Raw genomic sequence first — 13,298 nt, 5'->3', positions numbered from 1 at the left:
ACCCCTGAATCACAAAGGCCGTTTAATTGGAATAGATAGCTCTTTTGAAAGCACTAAAAAAAACTGTAGCGTAAAGAGCGAGGTATTGACTTGGGGGAGAACCCCCTCACATACTATATAATTTCTGTTCGTTTTAAGTTCTAATGTTGCTTCTTATTTTCAGTTGAAAAAAACTTGTTTTTTTTGTAATTTAATTTCTGATCGTTTTTTAAATAATGCTTGGAAATCCGGCAACCCCTTCATAGAAATGTCCCTTACCCCAAAGAAACATCCTCCATGAAAATATTCTCCCGAGTAACCCCCTCCTCCAGCCCCACCCTCCAGAAAAAAATCCTTCCTGAAAATGTCTTTATAATTCCCACTAACCAATAAATAATGCTGGCAAGTCCGGCGCCCCCTTCATGGCAATTTCCCTTCCCCCATGAAAACTTCCTTCATGGACAGATCCTCCAACATAACCCTCGACCCACCCAACCCCCCCCTACCAGAAAAAAAAACACCTGAAAACTTCTGTATACTTCCCAATAACCAATACTATATGTTAACATTGGGTAAAGTTCATAACTTTTAGCCCTCCCCCTGGGGACTTCGGGGAATTAAGTCATCCTAAAAGACATATTTATCATATTTTTGACCATGCTGAACAAAATGGCCATCTAAAAATTTTGATCGGGTGACTTTGGGAAAACAATAAGCGTGGGAGGGGGCCTAGTTGCCCTCTATTTTTTTAGTCACTTAAAAAGGGCACTAGAACTATTAATTTCCGTTCCAATGAGCACTCCCACGATATTCTAGGACCACTGGGTCGATACAATCACCCCTGGGAAAAAAAAAAAACAACAAATAAACACGCATCCGTGATCTTTCTTCTGGCAAAAAATGCAAAGTTCCACATTTTTGTAGATAGGTACTTGAAACCTCTACAGTAGGGTTCTCTGATACGCTGAATATGATGGTGTGATTTTCATTAAGGTTCTATAGCTCTTAGGGGGTCTTTCCCCCTTTTTTGAAAATCAGCCAATTTTCTCAGGCGCTTAACTTTTGATGGGTAGCACTAAACCTGATGAAAGTTATATATTTGAAATCAGCATTAAATCTAATTCTTTTGATGTATCTATTGGTATCAAAAACCCGTTTTCTAGAGTTTCGGTTACCATTGAGCCGGATCGCTCCTTACTTACAGTTCGTTACCACGAACTGTCTGATAAAAGTTAACTAAAAAACAAGTTTTTTTAACTGAAAGTAAGGCATTAAACTTAATACTTAAAACGAACAGAAATTATTCCGTATATGAAAGGGGGTGGCCCCTCCTCAACATCTCACTCTTTACGCTAAAGTTTTTATTCTTTTAAGAAATAGAATTGTGAGAAAGAGTCAAACTTTAGCGTAAAGAGCGAGGCGTTAAGGAGGGGACAGCCTCTTTCAATTAAGGAATAATTTGCGTTCGATTTAAGTTAAAATGTCGCTCCTTACTTTCAGTTAAACTTGTTTTTTTTTTATTTAATTTTTGAACGTTTTTGAATTAATGCATGTTTTAATTTTGGCTCACCGCATATAAATAATTAAAACGAAATTTGGATATTAATTTTACTTTTTTCTGGTTAAATGGCTTTCTCGAAAGTTGTTTAATTTTATTTAAGAACGTTCTTATTAGTAATAAATATACGTAACTTACGAATTAACTTAAGTAACGAACTTCTATTTTTATATATTTTTAATACGTATATTATTGGGTTCGCCCCCTAGTCAATACTTCGCTCTTTAAGTTAAAGTTCAAATTTTGTTCCAATTCTTTAAAAATGACCCATTAATCACAAAGGCCGTTAATTAGAATAAATAACTCTTATGAAAGTACTAGAAAAAACTTTAGCGTAAAGAGCGAGGTATTGACTAGGGGGCAATCCCAATCATATACTTAATAATTTCTATTAGTTTTATGCTTTGATGTTGCTCCTTACTTTCGGTTGAAAAACTTGTTTTTTTTTAATTTAATTTCCGATGTTTTTTTTTTAATAATGATGGAAAATCTGGCGCAATGTCCATAGCAATGTCCCTTCCTCCATGAAAACTTCCTCCGTGGAAAGATCCTCCGACGTGACCCCTGACCCCCCCCCCCCACTACCAAAAAACATCCCCCCTGAAAACGTCTGTATACTTCCCAATAAACAATACTATATGTAAACATTGGGCAAAGTTCACAACTTGCAGCACTTCCCCAAGGGACTGTGGGGGATTAAGTCATCCTCAAAGATATAGATACTATATTTTTGACCATGCTGAACAAAATGGCTATCTCAAAATTTTGATCGGATAACTTTGGGGAAAAAATGAGCGTGAGAGGGGGCCTAGTTGTCCTCCATTTTATTTGTCACTTAGAAATGGCACTAAAACTTCTAATTTTCTTTCGAATGAACCCTGTCGAGATATTCAAGGATCCCTGAGTCAATACGATCACCCCTGGGAAAAAACAAACAAACAACAAACAAACAAACACGCATCCGTGATCTTTCTTCTGGCAAAAAATCCACATTTTTGCAGATAGGAGCTTGAAACTTCTACAATAGGGTTCTCTGATGCGCTGAATTTGATGGTGTGGTTTTCATTAAGATTTTTTGAATGTTAAGGGGTGTGTTCCCCTTATTTTGAAAATAAGAAAATTGTCTCAGGCTCGTAACTTTTGTATAAAACTAAACTTGATAAACCTTATGTATTTTAAATCAACGAAAAATCCAATTCTTTTGATGTATTGTGTCTATTGGTATCAAAATCCCATTTTTTAGAGTTTCGGACACTATTGAGCCGGGTCACTTCTTACTTACAATTCGTTACCACGAACTGTCTGATATATTTCGCTGCCTCCAGTTCAAGGTACAAGACTCATTATTTGTTTTTTCAAACACACACAAAAAAAGAGATATTTCAAATGACGAACAGAGTCTAATATACTATATGGAAAACTATCTATAACTCTACAGATCTTGTTTATTTTAGTATTTGTGTTGAGGCCATTCCGGATTTGAGGAAAAATCCTGTGAATACACGCAATAAACACTATTTCTCTTCTTTTGAATTTGCTGTTATTGGTTAATGCTATCTATAGCAAATAGCTCGACAAGAAGAGAAGTTTATTAAAGAGACCACCGCGGCGTCAGTTAAGATTTACATTAGTTATCGCAAGTCTGTATGAAAATCAAGGGACTTCCTTTACAAAGTAAATAAAGGTGTACCTTTATGTGACTATATTCAGAAATTTCAAACTTTCTTCTTCGTTGGTCTATACCTCAAATCAGTCAGGGGTAAAGTTCTACCAAATCATATTATTGAGTTAGAAATAAAGTGAATACACCATGCGATGCCTTTTTTTTATGCTGATTACGAATATAATAAGCATTTCTATCGGAAATGAATTTCAGCCCCCCCCCCTATATATGCCCATTCAGGGTTAGGTTGGGTTAGGTATATATAGGGGGGGGGGGCGGAAATTCATTTCCGATAGAAATGATTATTATATTCGTTATCAGCATAAAAAAAAGGCATCGAATGGTGTATTCATTTTATTTATAACTCAATAATATGATTTGGTAGAACTTTACCTCAGTCATGTATCTTTTATTCTTTGGGATTTAAGAAAAATAGTATCTATTTGTTCTTCATGTCTAGCAGCGTAACCAGTTTCTGAGGAGGTGTAAAACTATTTCCGCCCAATGACATCGGTCAAAATTCATCCAAAGGCTATCAAAATGAAGTTGACTCGATTGTAAAACTGAGAAGCCTTATTTAGATTAATAAAGGCACAGATAATTATTAATGAAAATATGAATGTTATTATAAATTATTCTAGTCAGAAATTTCATTAGCATATATATTGATTGGGTTTCTTCTAGAAGGCGGTGAGATAGAAAGAGCTCCTTTGTTCAACTCCTTTCTTCGCAATTGTTTATTTTAGGATTTGTAATTTATAAAACAAGGTATATGTTTGAAACAGTAAAAGACGCTTACACGACAGAGCTATCAAACAGTTCGTGGTAACGAACTGTAAGTAAGGAGCGACCCGGCTCAATGGTAACCAAAACTCTAAAAAACGGAATTTTAATACCAATAGATACATCAAAATAATCAGATTTTAATTCTGATTTCAAATAATATAAGTATCATCAAGTTTAATTTTACCTATCAAAAGTTACGCGCATGAGAAAATTTCGCTGATTTTCAAAAAAAGGGGGAAAGACCCCCTTAAAACTATAGAACCTTAGTGAAAATCACACCATCATATTCAACGCATCAGAAAATCGTACTGTAGAGGTTTCAAGCTCCTATCTACAAAAATGTGGAATTTTGCATTTTTTGCCAGAAGAACTATCACGGATGCGTGTTTATTATTTTTTTTCCCACGGGTGATCATATCGACCCAGTGGTCCTAGAATATCGTGGGAGGGATCATTGGAACTGAAATTAAAAGTTCTAGTGCCCTTTTTAAGTGACCGAAAAAAGTGGAGGGCAACTAGGCCCCCTCCCACGCTCATTTTTTTCCCAAAGTCACCCGATCAAAATTTTGAGATAGCCATTTTATTCAGCATGGTCGAAAATATTATAACTATGTCTTTTAGGATGAATTAATCCCTCGAAGCCCCAAGGGGGAGGGCTGAAAGTTGTGAACTTCACCCAATGTTAACATATAGGCTAGTATTGGTTATTGGGACCCGGCTCAATGGTAACCGAAACTCTAAAAAACGGGATTTTGATACTAATAGATACATCAAAAGAATTGGATTTTTATGCTGATTTTAAATATATAAGTTTCATCAAGTTTAGTCCAAAGTTACGCGCCTGAATAAATTTGTCTGATTTTCGAAAAAAGGGGAAAAGATCGCCTAAAAACTATAGAACCTTAATGAAAATCACACCATCATATTGCGCGCATCAGAGAACCCTACTGTAGAGGTTTCAAGCTCCTATCTACAAAAATGTGGAATTTTGCATTTTTTGCCAGAAGAAAAGTCACGGGTGCGTGTTTATTTGTTTTTGTTTTTTTTTTTTCAGGGGTGATCTTATCGACCAAGTGGTCCTAGAACATCGTGGGAGGACTCAGTGGAATGGAAATTAAAAGTTCCACTGCCCTTTTTAAGTGACCAAAAAATGGAGGGCAGCTAGGCCCCCTCCCGCGCTAATTTTTTTCCCAAAGTCACCTGATCAAAATTTTGAGATAGCCATTTTGTTTAGCATGTTCGAAAAAATTATAAGTATGTTTTTTAGGATGACTTAATCCCCCGAAAATCCCGGGAGGAGGGCTGAAAGTTATGAACTTTACCCAATGTTAACATATAGTATTCGTTAGTGGGAAGTATACAGTACAGACGTTTTCAGGGGAGATATTTCCTGGTAGTGGGGGGGGGGGGTCGAGGGTTATGTAGGAGGATTTTTCCATGAAGGAAGTTTTCATGGGGGAAGGGACATTGCTATGAAGGGGATGCCGGACTTCCCAGCATTATTTAAAAAAAGATCAGAAATTAAATATAAAAAAACTAGTTTTTCAACTGCAACAACAGCAGCAACAAAACTTTAAACGAGCAGAAAATATTACATATATCATTGAATTCACCCCCTAGTCAATACCTCACTCTTTAAGCCAGAGATCTTTTAGTACTTTCATAAGAGCTATTTATTCTAATTACCGGCCTTTGTGATTAAGCGGTCATTTGTAAAGAATTGGAACAAAATTCGAACTTTCGCTTAAAGAGCAAGGTATTGACTAGGGGGAGAACCCCCTAATATACGTATTAAAAATATATTATTACAGAATTTCGTTACGTAAGTTAATTCTTAAGTTACTTATATTAATTACTAATAAAAGCGTTCGTAAATAAAATGAAACAATTTTCGAGAAAGCCATTTAACCAAATAAAAGTAAATCAATATGAAAATTTTGTTTTAATTATTCATGTAATGTGATCCAAGATCAAAACCTGCATTTATACAAAAAACGTTCAAAAATTAAATAAAAAAAACAAGTTTTTTTAACTGAAAGTAAGGAGCGACATTAAAACTTAAAACGAACAGAAATTATTCCGAATATGAAAGGGGCTGTCCCCTCCTCAACGCCTCGCTCTTTAAGCTAAAGTTTTAATTTCTAACAACTCTATTTTTTTTTAAACAAAAAAAAAAATTAGAGTAAAGATCGAGGCGTTGATGAGGGGAAAGCCTCTTTCATATAAGGAATAATTTATGTTAGTTTTAAGTTTTAATGTCGCTCCTTACTTTCAGTTAAAAAAACCTATTTTTTTTAGTTAATTATCTTAAAAGAACACTTAATAAACAGAGCTAGGATCTAAGCTATGATGGATGAACTAGAAAATCAAAGTAAATCAGTTACTTTTTGACTGTTGCAAACACGAATTTCTTTAGTAATGTTGGAACCACAACTTCCTTCAATACATCGTCTTGTTCTGAATTGAAGACCGTTCTCACAAGACCTGCTACAAGAAGACCATTCTGTCCATTCAGTCCAGTAACTATGGGTACAATCTTGAAACTAGGTAGATATGCATTTAATAATTCAATTTTTTACACTTTTTCACCAATTTTTAGTATTTATAACGGTGTACTGCTTGTTTTATTTATTTTATACGTTGAACTTACATGACATAAACTAAGAACAATCATAGAAATTTATTTTTGTTCTGGATGAAAAGGAAATAGATAAATGAAAAGGAAAAGGGATGAAAAGGAAAAACGGAATGTTATCAAAACGAATAAGTGCACAAGAAATCTTTAAATAACAAAAAATTAGTAGGTAAAAAATTAAAAGGCTTAAGAAAACATTGATAGACTAAGATAAATCTTAAACAAACAAAAATCGAACTTCAAGAAAACAATGAAAAGAAAGCAATTAAGGAAAAATCGGATGGTCACTGAAAACAAACACTATGAACTAATGACCTTATGGGAGATATCAGGGGAAAATCGCTAAACATTTGAGATTTGGGAGGACGGAACCAGTTTACAAACATATTCAGCAAAGAAATTAATTTTCGTGATTAATTACGCAGTAGGTTTTAGACTTTTATAGTGAGAGAAGGAGGCGATACCCAAACTCTTGTTTGTAGTGATTTTTGTTCGATTCAAGCTTGATTTGCATATTCAATTTAAGTTTCACTCGTTTCACAATTTATTTATTTATTTATTTACATTCATATCTATTGTATGTTTGTTTGCATTGATTGTTTATTTAATTTCTGTTCGTTTTAAGTTTCATTTATACTTCCATAGCAATTTTTTTTTCGTTTTAAGCTAGTTTTTCATATTCAATCTAAGCATCACTCGCTTTAAGATATGTTTATTCATTTATATTATTACTTGTTGTATGTTTTTTGCTATGATTTTTTATTTTATTTCTGTTCGTTTCGGGTTTCATTTATTCTTTAATAGTAATGTCTGGTCGTTTTGAGTTTGAATTTTAACAGGTATTTGGGTCTGCTGAGGTTAAGTTTAAAATGGCCTTTACTTTTCTCTGAAAAACTTATTTTTGCGGAAAGTTTTTTTTAATTAATTTTTGTTCGTTTTGATTAGAAAAAGTTTCATGTTTTTACAAATTCCTTATTTCAAAATCAAACTTTTAAAAAATAATGAAATGTTCATCAAAATATCAAAACTGGTATCAAAGTAAAAATATCAAAGTGAAAAAATGGGTTTGTGTCAGAACTAGAACTTTCAATTTCCAATCAAAGGAGCCCTTTATGAAGTTTATACGAGCATCCCTTTCATAAGAACCATACGTGTCTTTAGGGCATAATTTAGAAGGCCTTCCAACGGACCCTGGGGGTTGTATTGACACCAGAATTTTTCTTATCCGACCTTTGCAGTATTTTGTATAGTTCCCGGATGCATTCGGGACAAAGGGGCGTGGGGTTGGGGGGGGGGCTAGTTACCCTCCAACCTCTTTTGACTCTCAGAAACTGAAATAGAACTTTCAATTTACAATCAAATGAGCCCTTTATGAAGTTTATACGAGCATCCCTTTCATAAGAACCATACATGCCTTTAGGGCATAACTTAGAACGTCTTCCCACGGACCCTGGGGGTTGTATCGACACCGGAATTTTTCTTATCCGACTTTTGCAGTATTTTGCATAGTTCCCGGATGCATTCGGGACAAAGGGGGGTGGGGTTGGGGGGGGGGCTAGTTGCCCTACAATCCCTTTTGACTCTCAAACACTGAAATAGAACTTTCAATTTCCAATCAAAAGAGTCCTCTCTGAAGTTTATACGAGTATCCCTTCCATAAGAACTATATAGTCCCCAAGGGCATAACTTAAAACGCCTGCCCTCAGGCCCTGGAGGGCTGTGTCGATCCCGGAGTTTTCGTTATATGGTCTTTGAACTATATTTAAAAAAATGACTATCTCAAAGTTCTTAGCAGATGGGTTTAAGAAAAAAAGGGCGTGGAGGGGGAGGGGAGTTATGTGCCCTCCAATCTCTTTTAACTATCTAAAACTGAACTAGAACTTTCAATTTCCAATCGATTGACTCCTATTTGTAGTTTTTACGAGCATCCCTTCCATAAGAACCATATATTCCCCCAGGACATAACTTACAACGCCTGCCCCCGGGCCCTAGCGAGTTGTGTCGACACCGGAGTTTTTGTTATATGATCTTTGAACTATTTTTAGCAAAATAGCTATCTCAAAATTTGTGTCGTATGCATTTGGGAAAAAAGGGCGTGGGGGTGGCTGGTTACCCTCCAATATCTTTTGGCGTTAAAAAGTGAACTTGAACTTTCAATTTTCAATCAAATGAGCCCCCTATGAAGTTTATAAGAGCCTTCCATAAGAACCAGATATGCCCAAAGGGTATAACTTATAACCCTTGCTCTGAAGACTGTGGGGCGAGTGTCCTGCTCAAAGATATAATTTCCAGAACTTTCAACTGAGTTGAACAAAATGGCCATCTCAAAATTTTGATTGGATGTGTTTGGGGAAATGGTAAGCGTGGAAGGGGTGTTAGCTGCCTTCCAATCACTTTTGACTATTGAAAAGGGCAGTGGCTATTTAAATTTCCAATCAAATGAGCCCTTTTTCAAGTTTCTACGGCAACGCTTTCTATAAAAAACTTTATATGCCCCCAGGGCATAACTTACAACCCTTTCCCTCAGGGCTGTGGGGTGGGGGTGGGGGGGGTGGGTCTTTATCCTCAAAGACCTAATTTCCAGAACTTTCAACTACGTTGAACAAAAAGGCTATCTCAAAATTTTGATTGGATGTGTTTGGGGAAAAGGTGGGCGTCAGACGGGGGTTAGTTACCCTTCAATCACTTTTGACTATTGTAAATGGCACTAGCCATTTAAATTTCCAACCGAATGAGCCCTTTGTGAAGTTTCTACGAATACAATTTCTATGGAAAATTTATATCCCTCCAGGGCATAACTTACAACCCTTGCCCTGAGGCCTGTGGGGGGGTTGTCATCCTAAAAGACCTAATTTCCAGAACTTTTAGCTATGCTGAACAAAATGGCTATCTCAGAATTTTGATTGGGTGGGTTTGGGGAAAAGGTGGGCGTGAGAGGGGGGTTAGTTGCCCTCCAATCACTTTCGACGATGAAAAAGGGTACTAGCCCTTAGAGTTTCTAATCGAAGGAACCATTTTTGAAGTTTCTACGACAAAACTTTCTATAAAGAGCATATATGCCCCCAGATCATAACCTACAAACCTTGCCCTGAGGGCTAGGGGGGAGTGTCCTCCTCAAAAATATAATTTCTATCTGGAAATCAACTACGTAGAACAAAATACCTATCTCAAAATTCTGATTGGATGTATTTGGGGAAATGGTGGGCGTGGAAGGGATATTAGCTGCCTTCCAATCACTTTTGACTATTGAAAAAGGCACTAGCTATTTAAATTTCCAATCAAATAAGCCCTTTTTCAAGTTTCTACGACAACACTTTCTATAAAAACCCTTATATGCCCCCAGGCCATGACTTACAACCCTTGCCTTAAGGGCTGTGGGGGGGGGGGTGGGTTGTTATCCTCAAGGACCTAATTTCAAGAACTTTCAACTACGTTGAACAAAAAGGCAATCTAAAAATTTTGATTGGATGTGTTTGGGGAAAAGGTGGGTGTCAGAGGGGGTTAGTTACCCTCCAATCACTTTCGACTATGGAAAACGGCACTAGCCATTTAAATTTCCAATCGAATGAGCCCTTTCTGAAGTTTCTACGACAACACTGTCTATAGAAAACCTTATACCCCCCCCGGGCATAACCAAAACCCCGGACCCTGCTGGCGGTGGGGGGGGGGGCTGTTCTCCTCAAAAACATATTTTCCAGAATTTTCAACTACGTAGACCAAAATGGCTATCTGAAAATTTTGATTGGATGTGTTCGAGGGAAAGGTGGACGTGAGAGGGGGGTTAGTTGCCCTCCAATCACTTTCGACTACTAAAAAGGGTACTAGCCCTTAGAGTTTCCAATCGAATGAACCATTTTTGAAGTTAGTTGCCTCCCAATCACTTCTGACCCTTAAAATTGGCACTAGAACTCTCAAATTCCAATCGAATGAGTCCCCTTTGAAGTTTATACGACGACCTCTTCCATATGAAGTGCCTCTGGGAAAAAATAAATACATAAATAAATAATAATAAAACATTGGAGCCGTATGGCATTTACCATAGGCAATATCTGACTAGATTTTGCTCAAATTGCGATATCAAAACAGCTGCATCTATAATAGGCAGCGCGCTAGCGCTGCCTAAGTAAAGAACGATGTGGGCACAATGTGTTTTTTTTTTCCTCCATATCCGGGCACTTCGTATTGAAGGAGTTGTCGTAGAAACTTCAAAAATGGCGCATTCGATTGGAAATTGGAGTGGCTAGTGCCGTGTTTAATAGACAAAAGTGATTGGGGGGTACCTCGCGCCCCCCCCCCCCAAGCCCATCATTCCCCCAAACACATCCAATCAAAATTTGAGATGGCCATTTTGTCCAGCGTGGTTGATTTCCAGATAGAAAATATGTTTTTGAGGAGGGCACTCCCCCACAACCCTCGGGGCAAGGGTTTTATGTTAAGCCCTGAAAGCATATAAGAACGATGTTGGCACAATGTACTATTTATTATTTTTTTTTTCCTTTAGAGCAGGGCACTTCATATGGAAGAGGTCGTCGTAGAAACTTCACAAGGGGCTCATTAGATTGGAAACTGAGAGTTCTAGTGCCCTTTTAATAGTCGAAAGTGATTGGAGGGCAACTAGCCCCCCCCTCCCCCTATGCCCATCATTCCCCCAAACACATCCAATCAAAATTTTGAGATAGCCATTTTGTTCAGCGTAGTTTATTTCCAAATAGAAAATATATTTTTGAGAAGGACACTCCCCCACAGCCCTCAGGGCAAGGGTTTTAAGTTATGCCCTGGCGGCATATAACTTACACTGTACTGAAAAAATACAAATGAATGTGCATTGTCAGTTATATACATATAATATACAAATACTGATGTTTAGTAATCAAAATGTTAATATTATTTGATTTATTAAAGTTATAAAAGTAAAAACAATTATATTTTTCAGAAAAATGCAAATTTTGTCCTGGCCTTGGTAAGGCATAGGGGTTTTGCGCCCAACTTATGTTAATTTCTGCTCGTTTTGAGTTTGATTCGGTTATTTATTGTAATTACTGTTCGTTTTGGGTTTCATTTATTTCTCGATGCTGATTTGTAGTAGTTTCACGCTTGACAGATTATTTGATTTGATTTTTGGTCATTTTTATTTAATGGAGTTCTTTACTTTTCTTTGAAAAACTTATTTTGTGGAAACAGTTTTTTTTAAATTAATTTAATGAATAGACCAATGTATTGGCTTTAAGTAAGAAGAGGGATTATTAAGAAAATTTAAAAAGTAAATATCGTTCTATCTCTAAATTAAAAGAAACCCCCCCCAAAAAAAACAGTTGACTTGATTTTAATTTTTCTTTGTCAATATCGTAAAACCAGTACTACTCTTAAAACCAAAAGTTGAAACGAAAATAATATTTATTGAAAAGACAAGTAGTCTGCTGAAATTAACACATAATTTACATTTATAACAGCTTAATCAAGGAGGTACTATCTAAAGGAAACCAATTATTAAGTAGGCGTGGAAAGGAATTTAAGGGTTTCGACCAACATAGCACCTAAGAGAGTAGTAAAGCAATCACCATAAAAGTTAGTACACCTTCATCTGCATGAGGATTCACTCCCCAAAACTAAAAAGTCAATGGATGAATCGGAGACATTAAATCAAAACTAAAAACCAATATATTTAATAAGGGGCGTGAAAGAGAGGTCGTAATGTATCCAACTATAGTGTAAAAATGCTAATAAGCAGTGGCATTTGGGAAGGGGGGCAGTTGCCCCCAATAATGTGGAGAAAAAATTATTATATATCTCAAGGCCCTTGACTATTCTGATGTAGAACCCTCTCCCCCCTCCAATAAAAATGCTGGAGCTACGCCCCTGCTAATAAGTAGACGAAATCGGTGGGCGCGTAACTGAACCACCGTGTAACTGAACCCCAAGCAACTGAACCCCGTAACTGAACCACCGTGTAACTGAACCACCGTGCAACTGAACTACCGTGCAACTGAACCCCCCTGCAACTGAACCCTCGTGTAACTGAACCCCCGGGTAACTGAACCCCATTTAACTAAACCCTCGTGTAACTAGACCCCCTTGCAACTCATCCCCATTTAACTGAACCCCCATGTAACTAAAGCCCCGTGTAACTAAACCCCCGTGTAACTGAACCCCCCGTGCAGCTGAACCACGTACAACTGAACCACCGCGCCACTGAACCACCGTGCAACTGAACCACTGTATAATTGAACCATCGTGCAACTGAACCACCGTGCAACTGAACCCTCGTGTAGCTGAACCATCGTGCAACTGAACCACTGCACCGAAGCAGGTAATTAACCTTTTTTAAACCAAACGATAATCAACTACGAGCCTAGAAAATACCACAAAATGAAAACAACAAAAACAGCAAAGTGGTAAAAAAAAATTACAGTATGTAGACGGTGAGAGCCGTCGTTTATACCCCCAAACCCCTCCCCCGCCAAAAGCACCCCTTAAGAAAAACACCCCGCGGAAAATAACACCTCACGGAAATTCCCGTGAGGGAATTCATAGGTAAGAATGCATCATGAGTCGGGGTAATATGCTTGAGATTGTCTGTACAGAATTTCGATATTTGTTGATAAAAGAGATACTCCAAGTGTGGAAAACCATATTGTGATGAAGATGGGCACAGGATTACAAAAAGTCTCCATTCCACT

The 13,298-nt window shown here is 37.0% G+C and overlaps 1 protein-coding gene across 3 annotated transcripts in view; it reads right to left on the bottom strand.

The window, feature by feature from the left end:
• LOC148942708 (protein madd-4-like) overlaps positions 1-13,298 on the bottom strand; it is a 305,059-nt gene that overhangs the window by 264,241 nt on the left and 27,520 nt on the right. For all 3 annotated transcript variants that reach the window (XR_016143070.1, XM_089102254.1, XM_089102253.1), the window contains exon 3: positions 6,371-6,529. Coding sequence is in view for 2 of the 3 variants with exons in the window: in XM_089102254.1 (XP_088958380.1) it covers positions 6,371-6,529 (159 nt within the window). In the remaining variant the exon portion in view is untranslated. The remainder of the gene's footprint in view (positions 1-6,370; positions 6,530-13,298) is intronic.

This window comes from Artemia sp. Qi Xiang Cuo, chromosome 16 (genome assembly GCF_049724085.1).
Source record: "Artemia sp. Qi Xiang Cuo chromosome 16, ASM4972408v1, whole genome shotgun sequence".
Taxonomy (NCBI): Eukaryota; Metazoa; Arthropoda; class Branchiopoda; order Anostraca; family Artemiidae; genus Artemia; species Artemia sp. Qi Xiang Cuo.
This window is presented reverse-complemented; position numbering and strand designations above follow the sequence as displayed.